At 48.5% G+C, this 21463-nt stretch overlaps 1 protein-coding gene across 2 annotated transcripts in view; it reads right to left on the minus strand.

Annotated features, from left to right (window-relative positions):
* The window catches only part of LOC102152171 (maestro heat-like repeat-containing protein family member 7), a 28192-nt gene extending 7946 nt beyond the window's left edge, over nt 1–20246 (minus strand). For both annotated transcript variants that reach the window (XM_038541926.1, XM_038541925.1), the window contains exons 1-15: nt 20057–20246; nt 18178–18242; nt 17429–17551; nt 17229–17308; nt 16714–16843; nt 16013–16099; nt 14368–14475; nt 13772–13907; nt 13043–13131; nt 11396–11545; nt 9437–9591; nt 3073–3217; nt 2379–2551; nt 1743–1880; nt 1530–1644 (exon numbers count right to left, since the gene is read on the minus strand). In XM_038541926.1, coding sequence (XP_038397854.1) covers nt 1530–1644; nt 1743–1880; nt 2379–2551; nt 3073–3217; nt 9437–9591; nt 11396–11545; nt 13043–13131; nt 13772–13907; nt 14368–14475; nt 16013–16099; nt 16714–16843; nt 17229–17308; nt 17429–17551; nt 18178–18242; nt 20057–20150 — 1788 coding nt within the window. In that variant the 5' untranslated portion in view covers nt 20151–20246. The remainder of the gene's footprint in view (nt 1–1529; nt 1645–1742; nt 1881–2378; nt 2552–3072; nt 3218–9436; nt 9592–11395; nt 11546–13042; nt 13132–13771; nt 13908–14367; nt 14476–16012; nt 16100–16713; nt 16844–17228; nt 17309–17428; nt 17552–18177; nt 18243–20056) is intronic.
* Nucleotides 20247–21463: the final 1217 nt, after the last annotated feature.

Consider the following 21463-nt stretch of genomic DNA (forward strand, 5'->3'; position numbering starts at 1 on the left):
GACTGCCTGTACTGCAACAACCACGAGCGTGTTTACAGAAAACGAAGCCTCTGGCCCTCACACCAGAGCCACGGAATCCAAGTCCTTGGGATGGGGCCCAGGAATCTGCATTTAAACAGCTTCCCTAGAGTCGTGAAGTCCATTAATGCTGCACATCCTCTGCCATGCAGACTTCTGCACCCTACATCCACATCCCCCCATCCCCACATCCCTAGCTGGAGTTCTGCTCACACAATGTACATCCTTGAACGCATACACCAGCAGCCCTGCCAACGCACACAAATTAGCTCATGGCCGTGGGCACCTTCCAACAAGGTCCTACAGCCTACGAAGGACGCATTGTGACACACTAGGAGAATATCTGCTTGTAATCCAGTAGGAGCACTGCATTATCTTTTGTTATGGTCAAACATAATCCTACTCCTTAAAAAAAAAAAAAGGTAGCTTGAATTTTAAAAGGAGCCTATTTAAAGCTATGGTGAGCCAGAAATCCAAACTTTTCCCCCAACACTGCTGGTGGAAGTGTAATTTGGTTCAACTTTACTGGAAAGTAATTTGGGATTCGTGTAAAAAAAATCATAGGAGACATTCATATTTTCTGAACCAACACTTCTACCTATATTCAACATTTTAAAAAATATTTTATTTATTTATTCATGAGAGACAGAGAGAGAGGCAGAGACACAGGCAGAGGGAGAAGCAGGCTCCATGCAGGAAGCCCGACATGGGACTCAATCCCAGGACCCCGGGGGTCACGCCCCGAGCTGAAGGCAGATGCTCAACCGCTGAGCCCCCTAGGTGTTGCTATATTCAACATTTAAGGAAATAATCTGGAATATGGGCAAAGCTTTTGCACAGAGGTGTCCACTACAGTGATATTTATAATACTGTAAATTTAGAGACCAAACATCCAATAAATTATAGAACATCTTTGTGATAAAAGATTATAGCACCATTAAAATTTATGTTTGAAGAGAGCAGGATAAAGAGGAGTGGAACATGATGTCAGCTATGATAAAGACACACACACACACACACACACACTCACACACACACACACACACGCCTCCCTTCAGGCCAAAACCTGAAAGTGGTTTCCTCTGGATGTTGTGACGATGCATGGTTTTACCATTTTTAAAGTTCTTTATCATATTTTCTAAATTTTCTATACTTTTTCCCCCATCAAATGGCAGAAATACATTGAGTCAACCAGTGGTACTAAAGCAAAGATTTGTTTTGAAAGGCTGGTGAGGGTCGAGGTGGCTGATGGAAAGAGCTGTCTTCCCGTAAAGTCGGAACAGGGTTGAGCTGCCTTAAGAGTCAAGGAGGAATTACACCAGGTAAATTCAAAGCTTGTGACCCAAGGTAACCTGTCATTAACAGTGACCCCGACCCTCTGGGAGGCAGGGAGCCACGGTGAATTAGGCCGCCCGTTTGTCCCCCAGCCATCCCTGGAGGTGGCCCTGGGGTACAGCTGCCTTCTAGAGGAACCGCCTTCCCCCACCCTCCTCCCACCGAGAACTGCTTACCTCGGTCATGAACACGAAGGCTGTCAAGTGGTTCGTGTTGCCCACTTCTTGGAGAGTTTTGATGATGAAGCTGAAGATGGGGCGGTTGTGCCAACAGTTCTTGACGACCATGGCCCTGCCGATGACAGCAGAATGCTCAGGATCAGAGCTGGGCCCCAGGAGAGAGCCAATGAGATGGGAGGTCCTCCGGCCAGGGATGGGGTCGAGGCCTACCTGGCCAGCAGAGTGACACCCTCATAGTGTCTTTCAGGACTGGTGAGCAGCTCCCAGCCCCCAAGTTTCTGAACAAAAGACACATAGTCCCCATACCCAGCCCTTAGCATCAAAGCCTTCAGGGCCTCCACGGTGGCACTGGAGAAAAGGCAGAAAGCAGACAGGAAGTCATCCCCACCATCTGTGCTCCTCTCCCGCACCTGCGGCCTGCTTGCCTACGCGTACCTCCCTTAGAATCATGAACCGTTGGGTAGAGCGACTGTCCTCAGAGACCCAGGCTAACATTTTACAAATGAGACACCAAGGCCAAGAGAGATGTGGGGGTCCCCGAGGTAGTGCAGGAAGCCAGCAGAAGGGTAACTGTTTTATCCATCATATTGATTTCACTTTGGTACAGAAGCTTGGCATCAGCCCAGTAAGTCAGAAATAAAGTCTTTTCTAAAAAGTCCAGAAAGACTTGCTGGAATGATGTACGGGGAACACACCCAGTGCCCTACACGGGAGGTGTGAGAAGGGTGTCCAGAACCAGCAGCCTGGGGCCAGGGCAGGCAAGTGGCAAAGGAATAACTAGACATGGCTGCTGGATGGGCCCTGAAACACGGCCACTAGGAACTCTGGCCCAGAGGCCAAAGGTACCTGACAGGGTCCACCCATTCGGTTACATGCTGCTGATCCTGGATGTCGGTGCCCCCTTCAACCACAAGAAAGGAGATCTGGTTCAGCAGGGTCATAAACAGGGAGGAGAAGAAGGTCTGCACCTCTATCCGCCGATTCGGTTCCAGCAGGAGCTCGTGGATGGCCCTGGTGGCCTGAGGGTGGAAAGGAAAGTGGAGGCATTACCATTTTTATATTCCAAGTCTCGTCACCGTGGGTCCTGTCACCATGAAATCTCTGCCCATAACCTATCACCATGATGGGCTGGCCCAGAGAAGCCCACAGCAAGTCAAAACTAAATTAGCGTGAGCCAAGAAAAATAAAGGGCAATTTCTAGAATGTTATTATTTTTAACTGCTCTCAACGTTGTGGCGGTTGTTTCATTCCCGCACCGACCTCAAGAGTTAAGGGGGGTCTGGGGGTGCTCTTCTTACCTAAACTCACCCAGGCTCACCCAGGGAGAATGAGAAACTAGTTCTTCCGTTTCCCTACAAGGCAGCACAACTAGAAAACCCTCCCTCCGACCACCCCAAGACTCCGCGTTAGAATATTCAACCAAACGTGGATATGTCAAAGGGAGAGGCCCCAAGAACTCAGGACAGCCTGGGATGGGGCACCAGGAAGGCCCCCCGACCCCCGCCCCAGCACCCAGCCCCTTCAGCGGGCCCCTCCATACAATCAACGGAGAGATCTCTCTCCTGTGGCTGGGCTCCTGGCTCTTTGATTTCTGGTGTGGAGTCAGTTTCTGCAGCAGAAATTCCATGATCACTTCATAGCCTTTGGGGAATGATGCCAGGATTTCCCAGGGCTTGTGAACTCCCCTGTAAGGGCAAAACCCCACCAACATGGTCACCCTCCATAGACCCCACAGGCGTTCCAAGGGAAGGGACTCCGGGCTCCTTTGCCCAGTGTTCTGGCCCCTCTCTTCTTCTTTCACTTTGTCATCACCTCCAGACCTCCCTGTTCTCTATCATCCCATGCATAGATAAATCTGGAGATGTTCACTTGGTTTACAAGCCTGATGGAGAAAACATCTCAGGCCACACTTCAAAGTTGCAAATCAGTCACTTCAAAGTTGCGTATCAGTCAGAAGAGTCCCCTGTGGTGTTCTCTTTGCCGCCTTGTCCAAGCTCTTGCTACCTCCTGGATACTTATTAGACATTAACAAGCAATCTTAATTTCCCTAAGATTAAGATTCTCTTAATTTTCTTTATTTCTTTACTAAGAAATTATGTCCTTTTGGTGCTGTGCTGGCCAAGACAGAGCAAGCACATTCCATCCAATCACTTCCCCCAATTAATGCTAAAAACGCTGGTCAAATATGGAAGCAACTGCTTGGAAGATTTTTTAAATTATTAATAGCAGGTGGATTGGGGGCAGAAAGCCATAATTTGAAAAGCAACCCTTACCAGATGAGCTTCCCAGATCCCCCCGCCCTTTTATCTCCCAACTTTGACCTGGAGCTGGCCCCCAGTGTGAAACTATGCAGCAGGCACACAAAGCAAAATCTCAGAGTAAAACTCTGTCATTCTAGCAGAAGGTCTGGGAAAATAGGAACCTAAGACTTGTGGCTCTTTGAAAGTGTGGGTAGAAGCTTTCTTTCTTTGACTCTTTTCTCTCTCAACCCTGTTCTGAGGATGGATCCAGTTGCCCAGTGCATGAAGTGGACAGGGGCCTTATGACCCAAAGAGTATGTGTGTGTGGAAGGGAGAAAAACCCTTTTCAATCTATCTCTATCTCTTTTCTCACTTTACTGTCCAAAACATGGGCCAAGCTGTGCAAATGCATTGGCACAAGCAGTAAAACCCTGAGAGAGCACCCAACTTTCTAGACAGAGGACCTGGAAAGGTGTCCCTGGAAGCCAGGAGGTGGGAGAAATCTCAAAGAGGAGAGAGAGGAATTCCTAATTCTGTAAATGAGCCAACACATAAATTCTGGAATCATCCCTGAGCTGTGCATGCACAGGGTAGACCCAAATAACCCTTGAGAAGCACATGTGCAAGACAGATCCAAAGCAGCACAGCAAAGACCTTAAAAACTTCACAGACATTGAAATTACATCCACAAGGTGAGACAGAACTTGCAGTCTAAACCGTACACCAGGTCGATTGCTTAAAAAAAAAAAATCAATATTCTCCAGGAGAATTTAACAAGACCAAGAGCCTCACAACATCATATTAAAAATGTCCAGACTACAACCTAAATTTACTTGACATACAAAGAACGGGATAATGTAATCAATTCTCAAAGAAAAAGAAAATCGACAGATGCCAATCCTGAGATTACCAAGATGTGGAAGTGAGCAGGTGAAGAAATTTTTTTTCCAGATAAAGACTTTATGTAGACATTTTAAACATGCTCCATGATGGAAAGATGAACACTGCTGAAATGAATGGAAAGATAGATATTCTCAGCAAAGAAATAAAAGCTATTTAAAAAACAGAACCAGGGACGCCGGGGTGACTCAGTTGGTTAAGCATCTGCCTTCAGCTCAGGTCATGATCCCAGGGTCCTGGGATTGAGCTTCTGCATCATGTTCTCTGCTCAGTGGAAAACCTGCTTCCCCCTTTGCCTCTGCCATTCCCCCACTTGTGCTCTCTGGCTCTCTCTCTCTGTCAAATAAGTAAATAAAGCCCTAAAATAAATAAATAAATAAATAAATAAATAAATAAATAAATAAATAAATAAATAAATAAAATAAAAAACAGAACGAAATGGAAATTTTAGAATTGGAAAAAAATTTTGAAACAAAAATTAATTGTCTGGGACCAGTAGGAGATTAAATAGAGGAAAGAGTTTATGAACTTGCAGATATATTAACAAAAATTATAAAATCTGCAAAAACAAAGAAATTAGAAAAAATTAATAGGGCTTCAGGGACTTATGTGACACCATCGAAAAGTCTAATATTCATGTCACCAGAATCTCAGAGAGAAGAAAGATATTGGTGCAGAAAGTGTATCTGAAGAAATAATGGCCTAAAACTCCTCCAAATTTGGTGTAGGATACATATTAACAGATTCAAGATGTTTGGTGAAGCTCTAACAGGATAAACTCAAAGAAACCATGCCCAGACATCTCATAATCAAACTTCTGAAAATGAAGATTAAAAAAAAAATCTTGAAAACAACCAAGAAAAAGACAGCACGTTGCGTATAGAAAATAATGTTTGAACTATTATAGATTTCTCATCAGAGACTGTGTAGTCCAGAAGAAAATAGAATGACATATTTACAGCAATTGGGAAAGAAAAGCCATCAACCTTGAATTCTAGAATTCTAGCATTTTACATACAATGAAAATATTCTTTAGAAATTAAGGTAAAATAAAGACATTCCCAGGTGAAAGAAAACAAACAGAATTTGTCACCTGCAGACCTGTTCTGAATGACAAGCTACAGGAAGTTCTTCAAGCTGAGGAGAAATTTTATCAGAAGGAAACATGGAACTTCAATCATGAAGGAAGAGCAACAAGAATGGTAAATATTTGGGTAAATGTACCAGACTATTTTTCTCTCAAGTTTAAAAATAGGTAATGATTATTGAAAGCAAAAATTATGACATTTTTTACTGTGTTTCTTCAATGTGCGTAGACGTAATACATACCACAACTATAGGATAACATAGGGAGAAAAGGAACCTATATGCTGAAAGCTTCTGTATTTTCTTGAAGTTATAAAATATCAACTTTACGTAGACTATGAAAATTTAGGTATGTTAAGAATCCCAAGACCCACTAAAATCCTAAAACATTGGAACAAAAAAAAAAAAACAGAGACAGAAAACAAATCATAAAGTGGTGGGCTTAAAACCAACCATATTTATATGTAGACAATAGATAATTCTTTTGCTATAAAAGATGAGAAAATCCTGTCATTTGTGACAGCAGAGCAGACTTTTAGGGCATTATGCTAGATGAAATAAGTCAGACAAAGAACGACAAATACCATGTGATCTCACTTATATGTAGAATCTTTAAAAATAAAACAATAGGGGACTGTTTGGCCCAGGGTGCGATCCTGGAGTCCCGGGATCGAGTCCTGCGTCGGGCTCCTGGCATGTTCTCCCTCTGCCTGTGTCTCTGCCTCTCTCTCTCTTTCTCTGTCTATCATAAATAAATAAATAAAATCTTTTTAAAAAATAAATAAATAAAAAATAAAACAATAAACCAGCAAACAAACTCATAGAGAAAAAGATCGTATTTTATGGTTACCAGAGGGAGGTGGTGGGGGTGGGGTGGGAATGGAAAAAGAAAGCCAAAAGGTATAAACTTCCAGTGACAAGATAAATAAATACTAAGGCTATAATAATTATAGCATGATGACTATAGCTAATACTGCTGTATAATATATGTGAAGGTCATTAAAGGTTCTCATTACAAGGAAAAAAGATTTTTTTGCTCTCTCTTTATTTCATCCATATGAGATGATGGATGCTAATCAAACTTATGCAATAATTATTTCACAATATATGCAAATCAAACCACTATGTTATACACCTTAAATTTCTACAGTGATATATATCAACTATATCTCAATGAAACTGGAAAAAAAACCTAACCACATCATTAATTACATTAAATGTTACTGTCTAAACACACCAATTGAAACAGAAATAGTTAATAAGAAAAAAAAAACACAATACCAAACTAACTATATGCTGTATACAAAAAACCCACTATAAATATAGTACTAAAGACTAGTTAAAAATAAAAGAATGAAAAAAGATATACCACGTAAAGGCAAATCAAAGCAAAGAAAAAGTGGCAGTATTAATATCAGACAAAGTTCAGGACAGCAAATATTCCTAGGTATGAAGAGGGACATTCACTAATGATAAAAGCGTCAACTCATCAAGGTGTAGCAATTCTAAATGTATATACACCTAACAAAATATATGAAGCAAGAAGTGGTAAAGTGAAGGAACAAATAGACAAATCCATAATTACATGTGGATACTTCAACACTCCTTTCTCGGTAACTGATAGGCTAAGTACGCAGAAAATGAAGAGAGAAATGTATCAGAGTCATATATCTGACAAAAGACTTGTTTTTTTGTTTTGTCTTGTTTTGTTTTAAAGATTTATTTATTTATTTATGATAGACAGGGGTGGGGGTGCAGAGACAGGAGGAGGGAGAAGCAGGCTCCATTCCGGGAGCCCGAAGTGGGACTTGATCCCAGGACTCCAGGATCGCGCCCTGGGCCAAAGGCAAGCACCAAACCGTTGAGCCACCCAGGGATCCCCCTGACAAAAGACTTGTATCCAGAATATATAAAGAACACTCAAAGCTCAATGATAAGAAAACAAACAATTAAGAAATGAGTAAAAGATTTGGATACTTGAACAAAGAAGTTACATGGATGGCAAATAAACATATGAAATCATGCTCAGCATCATTAGCTACAATTAAATTAAGGCAAAGCAAATAAAATGACAATGAGATGCCACTACCCACTTGGTAGAATGACTGATTTTTTTTTTTTTTTAATGAAAATACCAGCTGTGAACAAGGGTGGGAGCAACTGGAACCTTCCTACATTGTTGGTGGGAATGGGAAAGCTGCACCTGAGAAATAGTTTGGCAGTTTCATTTAAAGTTAAATATACACTTGCCATATTGCCCAGCAATGCAATCCTTAGGAATTTACCCAACAGAAATGAAAGCCCATGTTCACACAAAAAACTGAACAGAGATATTTATAGCAGCATTATTCATAATTACCAAAAATTGGAAACCACCCAAAAAGTAAATGGACTTAAAAAAAAAAAAACTGTATCCATGCAATGGACTACTCAACGATGGATACATACAGTAACCCGGATGAATCCCAAATGCCTTATGCAGGGTGAAAGAAGCCAGACTCAGAAGCATGATTCTATTTTGTACTGTTATGATTTGTGTTGTAAGATTCTATTTACCACATTCTGGGAAGGGCACATGATGGAGACAGAGAACAGATTGGTGGTTGCCAAGGGTTGAGTGTGGAAGAGGGAAATGACCCCAGAAGGGGTATACCCACACACGGGAATTTTGGGGGGTGATGGAAATGCTCTGTATCTTGATTATAGGGGTGGAGATTGTGACTATACATCTGAGAAAACTTATAGAACCATATGACCAAAGGGTGAATACTGCTGCATGTAAATTTTAAAATCTTTCAAGTTTAAAAAAGGAAATTATAAAAAAAAAAGGAAATTATAGTGTAGTAGATTCACAAAATATATGATATAACATATAACATTAGGAAGCCATTAAAATCATGTTTACAAAAAGGTTTTAACTTAGGAGATGCTATAATAAAATGTTAAGTGAAAAAATATGCAAACTGGTGTGTGCAGTATGAGCTGGATAATACATTTTTAAACATTTTATTTATTTATTCATGAGAGACACAGAGAGGGAGGCAGAGACACAGGCAGAGGGAGAGGCAGGCTCCCTGCGGGGAGCCCGATGTGAGACTCCATCCTGAGACCCCAGGATCATGCCCTGAGCTGAAGGCAAACGTTCAACCCCCCCAGGCATCCCTTGATAATACATTTTTAAAAACCATTTTTAAAAGGTAGGCAAATTAGGTGCACCTGGGTGGCTCAGTCGGTTGAGCATCAGACTCTTGATTTCAGCTCCGGTCATGATCTCAGGGTCATGGGATCAAGCCTTGCATTGAGCTCCACACTCAGTGTTGAGTCTGCTTGAGACTCTCTTTCCTTCTCCTTCTGCTCTCCCCCTACTCGCACATATGCTCTCTCTCTCTCTCTCTCTCTCTCTCTCTCTCTCTCAAATAAATAAATCTTTAAAAAATAAAAATAAATAAAAGGTAGAAAAATTATAACCAGTATAACGGATTTAAATTTTCTTTTTTGCTTTTTCAAAATCTTACATGCTTTCAAATTGACAGCAACAAGCAATCCCCTATTACTTTTACAATCACCTGCCCCCAAATAAGTAAGGAACTCACTTATACTGAAAATTGGGTACATTTTAAGTATAGCAAATTAGAAGACAGCAGGGGGCTGGTCGGTGGCACTGATAGAGTCGCCTACCTTTGTGACTGATCTTCCATCTTAAATAGTGTCAGGATAACTTCATCGGTGTAGGTCTGGGCCAGCAGGTAAAGGATCTTCTCTATGGTCCCTTGGGCCGTAGTTTCAGTGATGCTGTTCATATTGTGGTAAGTGTACTGGATGATTTCTGGCACCTGAAGGGGGGTCAGGAGGAGTAAGTTTCGTCCTGGACACTCATCAGCAACTCCTCGAGACGTGGATAACTAAGCAACTGTATAAAGTGTGTGGGTGCACACCAGTGTGAACCGGTCCCCAGCAGTCACTGTCCCACTCTGGTCAGGCCACAGCTGTGTGGCTGGGGGCTGTCGTGTCCCCCATATTTTAAGAGGGACAAAATGAAGAGCAGCAGGGAAGGGTGACTCGAGTCATGCCTGGAAACCATGTCACGAGGAATGAAGCAAGTGTCAGGGATCAGTAACCTGGAGAAGTGAGGACAGGAGGCATAAAGCCTATATTATTAGGGAAGGGGGGTGCTCCGGTCTCACAGTTTACCAGCCATGTGGACTCAGCAGTGTCCCTCGTGGTGAACAGTACAGGTCCTGGAGTCATAGTGCCTGAATTTGAACCTCACTTACCAGTTGTGTGACCTTGGGCAAGTTTTCCACCTTTTCTATGTGTTACTTCCGTTAATTCCTCATATAGAAAATGAGAACAGCCTAACTCACCTCAATAGTTCTGAGCTAATACGTCTACAGTGGTTGGAACAGTGTCTGCCACATAATAAGTGTTTGAGAAACTTCAGTTATGAAAACTCTTAGCCTCCTTGAGCCTTTTCCCCATTTCTCAAAAGAGAACCATTACTTCCTTGCAGACCTGGTGTAAGAGTTCAGTAAAACAACAAGGGGATGAGGCTAGCAGAGCGCGTGGCACCTAGTTTTAGTAAAACCTGGAGAGGAATTGATTTCTGCATAACTCCAAAAAAGCAAATGTGGGCCAGGGGCTGGAAACGACGGGGATGAAGATTTCAGTGCACAATAAGGTAGAACTTTCTAATAACGGAAGTGATTCACGAATTAGGATGAGCTATGTGGCTTACGGTAGTGAGCTACCCGAAAGTGCTTTCAGCAGAGTCTGGCTGCTGAAGGGTCAGGAGGGCTCCCGAAGGGATTACAGGCATTGAGTGGGGAGGTTGCAGTGCTTCACCTCGGGGGTGGCCTTCAGCTCTAAGAGCTCACTCCTGGTCTGCTCTGAGGCATTCAGATGGCTCTCCGGGCCAGAGGGAGTGGTAAGGGTGAGACACAGGACAATAACTGAACCTCTTGTAGAGGTGTCAGGAGCAAGACAGAGGGGACAGGTTAGGCCACTGGGATGAGAGTGAACCAATCAATCGCTAAGACCTTTAATAATGGGATAAGAAAGAAACATAAGTCAACTACGCTATCTTAATTTCACTAAGAACCAGTCCCGCGTCTGGCAAAAGTCTCTGTATTCCACCTGTGGTTCATGTCAGTGTCTCACAAATCCATACATATATAGGAAATATGATATGATAGATATGTAAGATATATGTGAAATAGAGCCGTATGACATATAGATCTAAGAAATAAATTGATCAATAGATAGATCGATAGATTGATAGATCGATCAGTGAATAGATGGATAGATGATCTCTGTGCTTTCTCCCACCTGTGCATCCACAGACCTAGCACAGTGTTTGAAAGCAGAAGGGACACTGGTCCTCAGACCCCACAGGAGTCTCCTGCTATAGCTTTGACTCTCTTCTTCCCTTCCTGGAGGAGCCGAGGCCAGTGTGTCACCCTTTCCCATGGAAGGGCTGTTCACACAATCGCAAACAACTCCTCATTTGACTTTTTCTCCTCTCAGCTGAAGGATTTCAATTCCTTAAACCTCAACCAGTAGGAAATAGAACCAGATCCAAAGCAGAAAGGGAGAATTCTTAAATGGGCCTTGAGTCAGTAAGTCCCTCAGCGCTGGTACCTTCCCGATTTCCGGCAGCGAGTGCTTCAGGATCATCTTTAGCATCTTGGAAGCCGCACAGACGTCATGCCTGCTGGCACTGCTCATAGTCTCCATTGACACCATGATCACATCTGCTCTCTCTTCAGGGGTCAGGTATTTCCGGAAGAACTGAAGAAAGAAGAGCAGCAGCTGTCTCTGCAATGTCGGCATCCCACACTGGGATTGCACAAAACCTCTGGACTCCAGAGCGGCCAGCCAACCGGGGTCCCGTGGAGGCAGCCCCTGGCCAGCACCTAGCTATTCCACGGTGTGAGGCCAGGCTCCCGAGTGTTACCAGCTCTAAGTACCCAGGTAAGAGCCACTGTCCAGACAGCGTGATACAGAGAACAACGCAAAAGGTATTTCTATTTGGAATCTGGAACGTGATTCGGTGATCCCACTTAGAAGTGAGTTCTGATGTGTTGTGGGTTCAGAGCATTCCCAAGCAAGAAGTGACTGCTACGGTCTAACACAGGCGCGCCTCGTGTTTCTGAGTCCACACACCCCAACGAAGCTCTCCGCTCACACCAGAAGGAGCACCCCAACTCCGTGACTGCCTCTATGCCAGGAGCTGGGGAAGCCCACACAGCAGTCACCCCCTGCCTTCGCCCTCAAGGAACGTATCGTCACGTCAGGGCAGGTAGATAAGCAGTCATGGTGCCGTGGGGAAAATGCCAGAAAGGGACATAGTGAGGGCACCGCAGCTAGACTTGCAAGATTGGACAAGGCTTCCTGGAAGAAGTTCCTCTGAAGTCCACACTTGGTGAAAACTGGGGCAAGATTTCCAGGCAGCGAACAGACCGTGCAGACCTGGGGAAAGCGCCGTTCAGTGGGGCGGCGCCCGCGGGGGCCCTGGACCCGGAGGGGAAGGGGAGTCCAGACTAGGTGGGGCGGGAGTCGCCAGGAGCCGCGTCCTGCAGGGCCTCGCTGGCCTGTGGAGTCTGGCCTGTAGCATAAGCCCCACGGGAGGTCGGCGCGAAGTCTGGAGGGGACTGGGACGATGATACGTGCCCTTGCGAACTGTCCGATGACAGCGCAGAAACTGGTGTGGCGCGGGGCACGGTGGGAAACAGGATGATCAGCCGGAGGCTGCCGCAATAACCCAGGCAAGACGTTGATGCTGGACTGAATCGGGGTGGCCGCGGTGGCCCGGGGCAGAGGGGAGGGACTCAAGGCCATTCGGGGTGAGAAGGGGCAGATGCGGGACTAAACCGGCCGTGGAAAACGGTGGGCTGGAGGGAGGGAAGGCTGTCCGTGGGCTGAGCAGCCCACGCGGGGACACAGCGTTAACACCAGCAACCCCTCTGCTCATCGAAGAGATTAAAGCGAGGCCGTGAGTAGAGGTACAGGGCGCAGTCTGTGGGGCAGGACGGGCTTGACGCTGCCCCTATTGTACAGACTCCCTCGATGGCCTCAAGCGTCACTCAGGTCCAGTGCCGTGCAGGGAGTGGGCCTTAGTCCTCCCGCAGGCTGCCCGTGAGACCTTGAACTCGGGGTCCAGCTCCCCGGGTGGGGGAGCCTCCTCCGTGACCCCAGCCAGGCCCTCTTTGTGACCTCTACCCAGACACCCTTCTCCCCCGCGGACACTCCCGTGCGGCCCCCCACACCGCGGAGAACAGCGGGTACCATTGTGAGACTCTGGATGTTGGCAAACCATCCTCCCCGGAAATGCTTCTGCAGCTCCTTCAGGATGCCCTCCGTCTTCTGCTTCAGACCTCCGATCCAAGCACAATTACGGGGCAGGGCCTTAACAAGGGGCAAGGGGCACCCGCTCCCTCCCTGCCCGGCCCAATGGGGAGGGCTCCCCAGCTCCAGGCTGAGGGGGAGGGCTGTATCTGCGCAGGTGGCTGTTCCTGTAGCCGAGCCACCTCGAGGGCCCCTCCCACCCTCACCCCACAGCTGAGCAGTACAGAAGCACATCTTCTCGAATCATAAAAAGCCAACGTTTCTGAAACTCCCGGGAGGGCATGCTTGCCAATTCCTCTAGCACCTCCGTAAGCGTGCGGGGCTGTCTGTATCTTTGGTTTTTCTGGGGCCAGAGAAGGTCTAGACCAAATGTCCCCAAGTCTGTTCCCTGAGAAAGGATGCCGATTTTCCCAGTCGGGCACCCAGCATTCGTGATGGGCTCTCCCAGGTGGCTGCGAACCTAGCTCCCCCTTTTTTCCAAGGCTCTCCTAGAGTCTTTTAAAACAGGGCCCTGCATCAGCCGTGGTTTGGAGGTCCTGGTGCCCCTGCAGGAGAGAATTGCCCTTCGGTGTGCCCGACACAAGGGAGGCACTCGATGACCGCTGCTCCTGTCACTCAGCGGGGCCCCGCAGCTGCAGACCCGGGACAGTCCAGGCTCCTATCACTTACTTCTATGAAGCACAAGGATTTTGAACAAGTAATGCAGTGCCTCCGAGGCCTCTGCGCTGATCTCATAGTTGGTGTTCATGCAGAACAGGCCTAGGATGCCCATGAGCTTCCCAGTGATGGAGAACTCTGTCAAGTGCTGCCAGGAAGAGGAAACCGTTACCTCTCCACCATCCCCAAAGCAGCTTCTCCCCACCATGGCCATCTGCCCCCTCCAACCTCCCCTTCCTTCCCACATCACTGTTATTTGCTTGTGTGTGGCCCCTCTCACCCCACCAACCCCACACCCCGGCCTGGAGTGGGGAAACCTCCTGAAGTGACACCCCGGGCAATGAGGCAGCCAGACGCCTGAAATACGTTAGCCAGTGGGAAGCTGTGCAGGCCACGGCCTCCCACCAGACTGAGATGTGTCTGGACAATCTGAGTTTACTAGGCTAAGGCCAATTCCCATAGAATCAGAAAAGGCATTCGTGGTAAATAAACACATCAATAATAAGGTGCTCTTGTTAAGCTCTGCAGAGGCTCAGGCTCAGTCAGCTGCTCCGTGTGCAGAGAGGCCGGGTCCGCGGGCCAGCCTTCCCCCCACCCCAGGCACTCACCGACAGTTCTGGGAAATTGCAAATAAACCTCAGCATCCGGGAGATGGTGCCCAAGGCCCGGCTCTGTTCGTGCACTTTCTCTGACAGCGTTAACCAAGGCAAGATGATCTGGAAAGGCAGCGTAGAGACACCATCGATGCCTTCTACGGGAGCACTGCCCTCATCCCTCCTTGCTCTGAGCCTACATCCCTGACTGCCAGAAAGACAAACAGACACTCGCTTGCTTTGGCAGCACGTATACCAAAAAGGAAATCAGAGCATCTATTGTCAGGGGTTGGGTTGGGCAGAGCCATTGAGGACAGAGTCATATGGGAGGCCCGGTGGGCGGGGACAGCTCTGTAGCTTGACAGTAGTTGTGTAGACTTGACTGCATTTGTCAAAACCCGCAGAACTATCCACTAGGAAGGGTGCACTATACTGTATGTAAATCCTACCTTAATAAAAATACCAAAAAAAGCAAAGACAAAAAAAGAAAGAGAGAGAGAGAGAGAGAGAGAGAAAGGAGCCCTTGGGAAGACTAAATAGGCCTTACATATTTTTTTCAAAATTAATCCTCTTTCTGATCCCCCTGTGCAAGGTCAAATATGAAACAAATGATGTATTATGTGATCATATAATTTTTGTAGGAACAATTATGTCTAAAATAGACACACTTGATTTTTTTGTTTTCAGAATTACCTCCAAGTAGTAAATATAATCTAAATTTTGTTGCATAAAAAAAATCTTATTTTTATCATTTAAATTTCATTCAGCAAGATAAGTTGACAAGTAAAATTCTGGAAGCTATTTCAGGTGGTGCCTTTGGGGAGCACCCTTTGTCTTTGGATAATGAGGACTCCAGGAATGGATTTCCTGAGGACCCCACCCTGATGGAGAACCCGAGCTCTGCATCTCCATTCCCCATAAACTCAAACTGTAACAGTGCATTTAGGAGTCCACTTGCAGTGAACGTACTTGCAAAACACAGAAATGGTTCTCAACAAATGTACCGGAAATAATACATTGCAAAAAAAAAAACATGTCCCTAATCCCAATATGGATATGTTTCTTCCCTAGAAACGGCCCTCGTCAAAGTGTTTTCAAGAGACAAATCCTGTCTCTGTTTTGGTTGTCACATATAATGTTTTATCCAAAATTGTGTCATCCTCACTAGTTACCATCTTGTTGATGAAAGTTGGTTTCGGGCAGCCCAGGTGGCCCAGCAGTTTAGCACTGCCTTCAGCTCAGGGCGTGATCCTGGATACCTGGGATCAAGTCCCATGTCGGGCTCCCTGCATGGAGCCTACTTCTCCCTCTGCCTGTGTCTCTGCCTCTCTCTCTCCCTCTGTGTATCTCTCATGAATAAATAAATAAATAAAATCTTAAAAAAAAAAAAGTTGGTTTCAAGTGATTCTGGGCTATTCAAAGTCACCCACAAAGAGATGAAGATGGATCGTAACTAAGAATATTTGGAAGGCTCTTAAAGACAGAGAGAGGGCAATGCAGGGAGTGGCCTCCAAGTCATCGTGATGCTCACGGAGGTTTGAGAGCCGATGGCCTCTGGGCTGGAAAGGCCCCCAGACTATCCTAAGAGTCCTTGTCTTTCCTCCAGGAAGACCAGATTTAACGCAGGGCTTCAGTTTCCCTGACTTCTACAGCCACCTACCTCCAGGAAGTTCTGCAGTATGGGCATATTGGGTTCCATATCCTCCATCACGAGAGCTTGTAACATGTCATCTAAGGCTTGGATCGTCTGATGAGCAAGGAGGAGGCGTGGAGTGTAGGAGGACCAACAGCCGCCGGCCTGGCTCCTTGGGGTACCCCCCATGTTCCTCAGACCCCTCCTCAGGAGCAAGGAACGCAGGGCCCGGCCCTGCCGCCACACTCTGAGCTTCCCAAGTGCTGATCTTCCTTGACCTCCCTGAAGACCAGACCAGGGCTGGCCCAAATTGGGGCCCAAAGAGTAAAATGTAGGCCTTGGGCAGTCTCCCCAACACATGTAATCCCCATGAGATTCTCACCATTAGGGATTCATTCTGCTAGATTAAGGAAAGTTCTATTTTTAAAGGTGAAAGTTCTTCAGATTTGGCAGTACAAATCCGAATCTGCTGTGGAACTAGAGAAATGAGAGCCTCAGCGAGAGAAGACATAGGCAATGCGGGAGCATGAGCCATTCCCTAGGGAGACGGGTGACAATGAGGCAGCGGGGTTACTCCTAGGCAGCACGAGGACCACGAGGCTGTGAGCTCACGAAGGAGGGGTCAGGGAGGACAGGGGGAGGGCCCAGGAGCTAAGAAGACAGAGGAAGCCTCTGAAGACAAATCCCTCCCATGGAGACCTCTACCAGGAGGCGATGGTGGTGATTACCTGGAGGTAGAGACTAGCGCTCTCCTTTCGGTCTAGACTGGGCATGATAAGTGGCAGAGAGAATATGCTAGAGATGCAGGCATTTACCAGGTCCAGTTTCTGGGATAAGTAGAACGGTGGATTCACCTGGCTGGTGAGGAGGAGGAGTGACAAGAGAGCACTGGAGGATAGTAGTGACAGGCTGGCTTATGCTTCTAGGACCCAACCATAGAACCTGCTTTGCTGTCCTTTTTGAGCCACAGGAAACACTTTTCAATGGCCTCCTTGCCCGGAAAAGAGGCCCCTGGCTTCTTAGGGAGCCTTCCCTACCTACACCAGGTGTCCTAACAGGCTTCTAATAGTGAAATTGGGGATACCTCTACCACCCCTGGATGCTGGTAGAGGAGGTTGCAGTCATGGGGCCCTGCCACCCAAGCCCAAAACTGAAGCCTGCAGATCTTGCCCTTCCTCTCAACCCAAACGTCCTCAGCATCAGAGACCCAGGGGCTCAGAGAAGGTAAAAGCAAGGAAGGAACCTCAGAGCCACGATGCAGAGCATGGCTTGCGGACGCACATTGCTGACCAAGGCCTCGGTGATTTCTTCAAGGATTAATACCTAGAAGAGCCAGGAAGAAACAAGAATTTCCCTCAAAGAGAGATGCCAGCTCTTGGCTCTGGGACTTGGTCATCCTCATTCCTGGATGACCAACTCCCCGAGAGCTTGGGTCTTCCTCACCTCAATTTTCCTGGCCAGAATGGCTTTGGAAAAATAATCATTCATATTGCCATTTGGCTGGGCGTGAACAGCGCTGCTCAAGGTTTCCACGGCCCTCAGGAACTTCAGCTTTTCCAACTCGGACTAGGAAAGAACACAGAAACAACCTGCTCGTGAGCCAGGCACCTGCAGACTGCCCCCCGTACCCCGCGCCTCACAGCCACCCCAGACCTCAGAGCAGCCAGACGGATTAGCTCGCTCGATGTCCTCAGCACAGTTCCCGCATCCCCTACACTGACCCTCATCCATGTTCTGGCCTCCTCACAGGCCTCTGGGGACAATGGAACTAGGGGCCCACGAGGAAGATTCTTTTGTACAGATCCTGACTGCTGGCTTGACCTCAGACTGTCCAGGTCAGAAGGCAAAAATGGGCTGAATTTCGGGGTAGGATGCTTCGGTGGCTCAGTTGATTACGCGTCTGACTCAATTTCGGCTCAGATATCAGGGTTGTGAGATTGAGACCCACAAGGCTCAGCACGGAGCCTGATTAACATTCTCTCTCTCCCTCTTCCTCTCCCCACCTTCTTTCTCTCTCTAAAAAATATAAATAAATAAATAAATAAATAAATAAATAAATAAATAAATAAATAAATAAAATGCTGAATTTCAGGTAGCTTTCAAGCCAAGGCTAGAATTCAGAAACCAAGGACATTGTCATTCTTTCCTAGTTTCCTCATCAACTCTCTAAAAGGTTCAGAGAATTTCCTTACCCCTTGTCCTTGATCTAGAAATTCCGCAATGAGTTCGTAGGCATCTCTTTCTGACTGGCGCAATCCTGCAAGGGATGTAGTCGGGAGGCGTTTGGCTGATTATCTCAGATGGAACAGGAAAGCAGGGCCCACCTACCCCCTACCTTCTCCCAAGAAGGCTCAGAAACCATGAGAGCCTGGGTGGGTGTCCCAGCTCAAGAACCAGCTTCTCCAGGCCTATGGCCTAGTGCGGATCTCTGAAGCCTTAGTGGAGAAGCAGTCACGTGGGGACTCAGGTAAGAGCCCTTCTGTGTCAGGAACGGCCAGGGATGGAGGCGCAGTTGTAAAGAGAGAGACTTTTAAGTCACCCCCAGTGGCCACAAAGTATTGGAGCTGTCCTAGACAGGCTTTGAAATCCTGAATGTGAATGGACCTGAAACCTCAAGTGGGCCTTGGGAGCTTCCTTGTCACTTGGGGCCGGGATGGGGCCTCTGGGAAAGCCTCCTTGAGTAGGGACTCAGGTGAAGGCACAGAAGCTGGGGAGTAATGCTAAGAACAGAGCCTGTCCACCCAAACGGGTGTGAGGAAGGGACGAATCAAGAGGCTGGAGGTGGTAGCAACGTGAAGGCCAGAAGCCACGGAAGCAACGAGACCTGAGTTCAGGCCCCTTGACGCTGTTGGACCAACAGGGTGCTCTGGGGTGGGGCTTGGGGCCACCGCACAGCTGTTAAAATCAAACTGCCTGAGTTCCAAGCTCGGCTCTTCTACTTTCTTGGCCCTGGGAGCTTCCGCAAAGCAAACTCACTCAACTTTTGTTTCCCCATCTGTACAATGACGGAGACGCTAGTACCTGTTGCTGTTGTGATGATTGAATGAATGAATGCGTGTCAGGAACAACCTTGAGCAGATTAAACGTCCCCGCTTCAGTTTTGTCATCCTAACATGGGGATGACAATCACGGTATGTAGTATTATCATGAGGTTTCAATTCATTCATTCGTGTGAAAAATTAGGATAATCCCTGACCCATAACAGGGAAAAATCAATAAATTCACTCTGTGGCATACATTTATCGAGCACCTTCTGTGTAAAAGGCACTCTCCTAAGCAGAGCTTACAGACAGAGCTACCAAGTGGTTCCTTCGTAGAAACTACTGTTACTACTGTTCTAAAGGTCTTCTTTTTTTGCGTTTGTTCATACAGGTTCGCATATACACGCAGGAGGTCAGAGAAAATCTCATTAACTAAATTTGAATAGTCTTCAAGGGCCATTACCTCAAGCGAGGCCCAAACTATACAGATACCGAGGGAAAGATCATTCTAGGCCAAAGGAACACCCAGTGCAAAGGCCCGGAGGCAGGATCACGCCTGCATGTTCATGGAACAGCAAGGAGTGTGCACCTGGAGCGACAGAGAAGCGGGGAGAAGTGTACGAGACACAAGGAGGGCAGTAACGGGATGGATCGGGAGGGCCTTGCGAGGCCCAAAGCAAAGACTACTGTCAGGACTTGGCCTTTGGCTCTGATAAAGCACGCTCCGGATAAAAGAGCAGCGTGGTCTGACTGCTGTTTAACAAGATCACGCTGGCTGTTCCAGTTGAGAACAGAGAGGCGTGGCAATGGAACACGGCAGGGCCGTGGGAGCTGGCCCCCCTGAACAGCCGTGGACCCCGTGAGCCTTAAAACGAGGCCCCAGTGTCTTCTTCCCTCCCCAGCTCCAGGCTCCTCGTGGAGGCAGGTCTGAAAACGGACAGGGAACAGAGCCCGGAGCTGTGAAGGGGGCAGCCAGAGGCGGACAGACTCGTGCCCGTTAGGTGACACCTCACGCCGGCGCCGGGCCACGCCATCCCCTCTGGGACTGCAGTGAATTGAAACACAGCCCGGTCCAAGGCCAGCTGCTCACCGTGTAAGTTAGGATTCGAAGGGAACTGGCCAGTCGATTGCGAAAAAGTCGTTCTGTTGGACTTTTGCTTTCGAGGATGTGGATTCATCTGCATCCTCGGGGCAGTAGCCTGCAGCTTGTGATGAGGCCGGCTAGCCGGTCGGGCCCGACGCTCCGTCCTAGGGAAGCCCGTCTCCCCCGGCCCAGGCTGCAGGAGGGGGGCCGTTCATGAGAAGACGGACGGCTGAGCCGCACCAGCGCCCGCTCCCACCATCGGCTTCCCTCTCCCTCCTCACGGGAAGATACGGGACCCCGGGTCACCGCGACCTGCCTACGGGTCTCCCGGAGGCCTCGCCACTGTCTGAAATGCAGAGCCAAGCGCCCACGGGTCCGTCCTCTGCCTCTGACCCGAAAGGCCTCTGGGCGACTCGTCGCTAAAGCCTAGAAAGCTGTGGTGGAGGCTTCTGTTCCCATTCCCCAGTCCACAGTCGGGGTCTGGCCTGTGGTAAGGGAGCAAAGAGCCCCCCCATGTCTGCCCCTCCCAGACACAGCCCGGGAACGCCTGCCTGTGGACCAGGAAGGAGGCCACGGCCTGAGCCAGCTCCCTCGCCGCCCTGCACCCCGGGCCCAACCCGTGTACCCCGTTGTTGGCTGTCTTCGAAGAGCCTGGGCACCCCTCCCCTCTGTCTCCCCGCGCTAGCCCATCTCTGCCATCCTGTGCTGGGGGGCTTCCTCCGCCGCCAGGTGGTGCCCTGGGTGGGTCACCCCCCACTGGGGGAGGGCAGTAAGCCGCCTGCAGCACAGGGTCAAGCACCCCGTTGTGGGCAGTTCAGCGAAGGCGAAGGTCCGCGGCCAGGTGCGGGCGGTCTCCTCCAGGGACCGCTGGAGTCGCCCTCCCTCCACCTGCGCCCCCCCATGCGGCCCCCCACGCCCATCAGGCCTAAGAAAGCCAAGCCTCCGAAGCCCACAGATTCCCAGTGTCCCCGGAGCCCTCCCCGCCCCCGCCCCCGCCCACAGCCACCTGCCCCGTCTGTCCGTCCGCCCGCCCGCCCTCACCTGCCGCCCTGGGCGCCCCGACGCCGCTCGGCCTCCCGGGCGCTGTGGCCTCCGGGGGCGCTGTGCTCGCGGGCCCCGCAGCGGCCCCTGCAGGCCAGGCGGGGAAGTGCGCCAGGCGGCCCCCGCTCCAGCCTGTGCCCCAGGGCCCGCCAGGGTGCAGGGGGCGACCTGGGGGGGCGCGCCCTCCTCGCCACCCCACGCTCCCCAGTTTCCGCTTCGCGGGAAGCGCTGCTTCCCACCGGAACCTCCACCTGGGCGGGCAAGAGCCCCAGCTTCCCCGAGGGGGACCCTCACCAAGCCCGGCGGAGGCCTTGGGGACTCCTGAAGCTGCAGCACACACACCCCCCCCCCCGCCACCCAGAAAGGGGCTCC

This window comes from Canis lupus, chromosome 7 (assembly GCF_011100685.1).
Source record: "Canis lupus familiaris isolate Mischka breed German Shepherd chromosome 7, alternate assembly UU_Cfam_GSD_1.0, whole genome shotgun sequence".
In the NCBI taxonomy this organism is placed as follows: domain Eukaryota; kingdom Metazoa; phylum Chordata; class Mammalia; order Carnivora; family Canidae; genus Canis; species Canis lupus.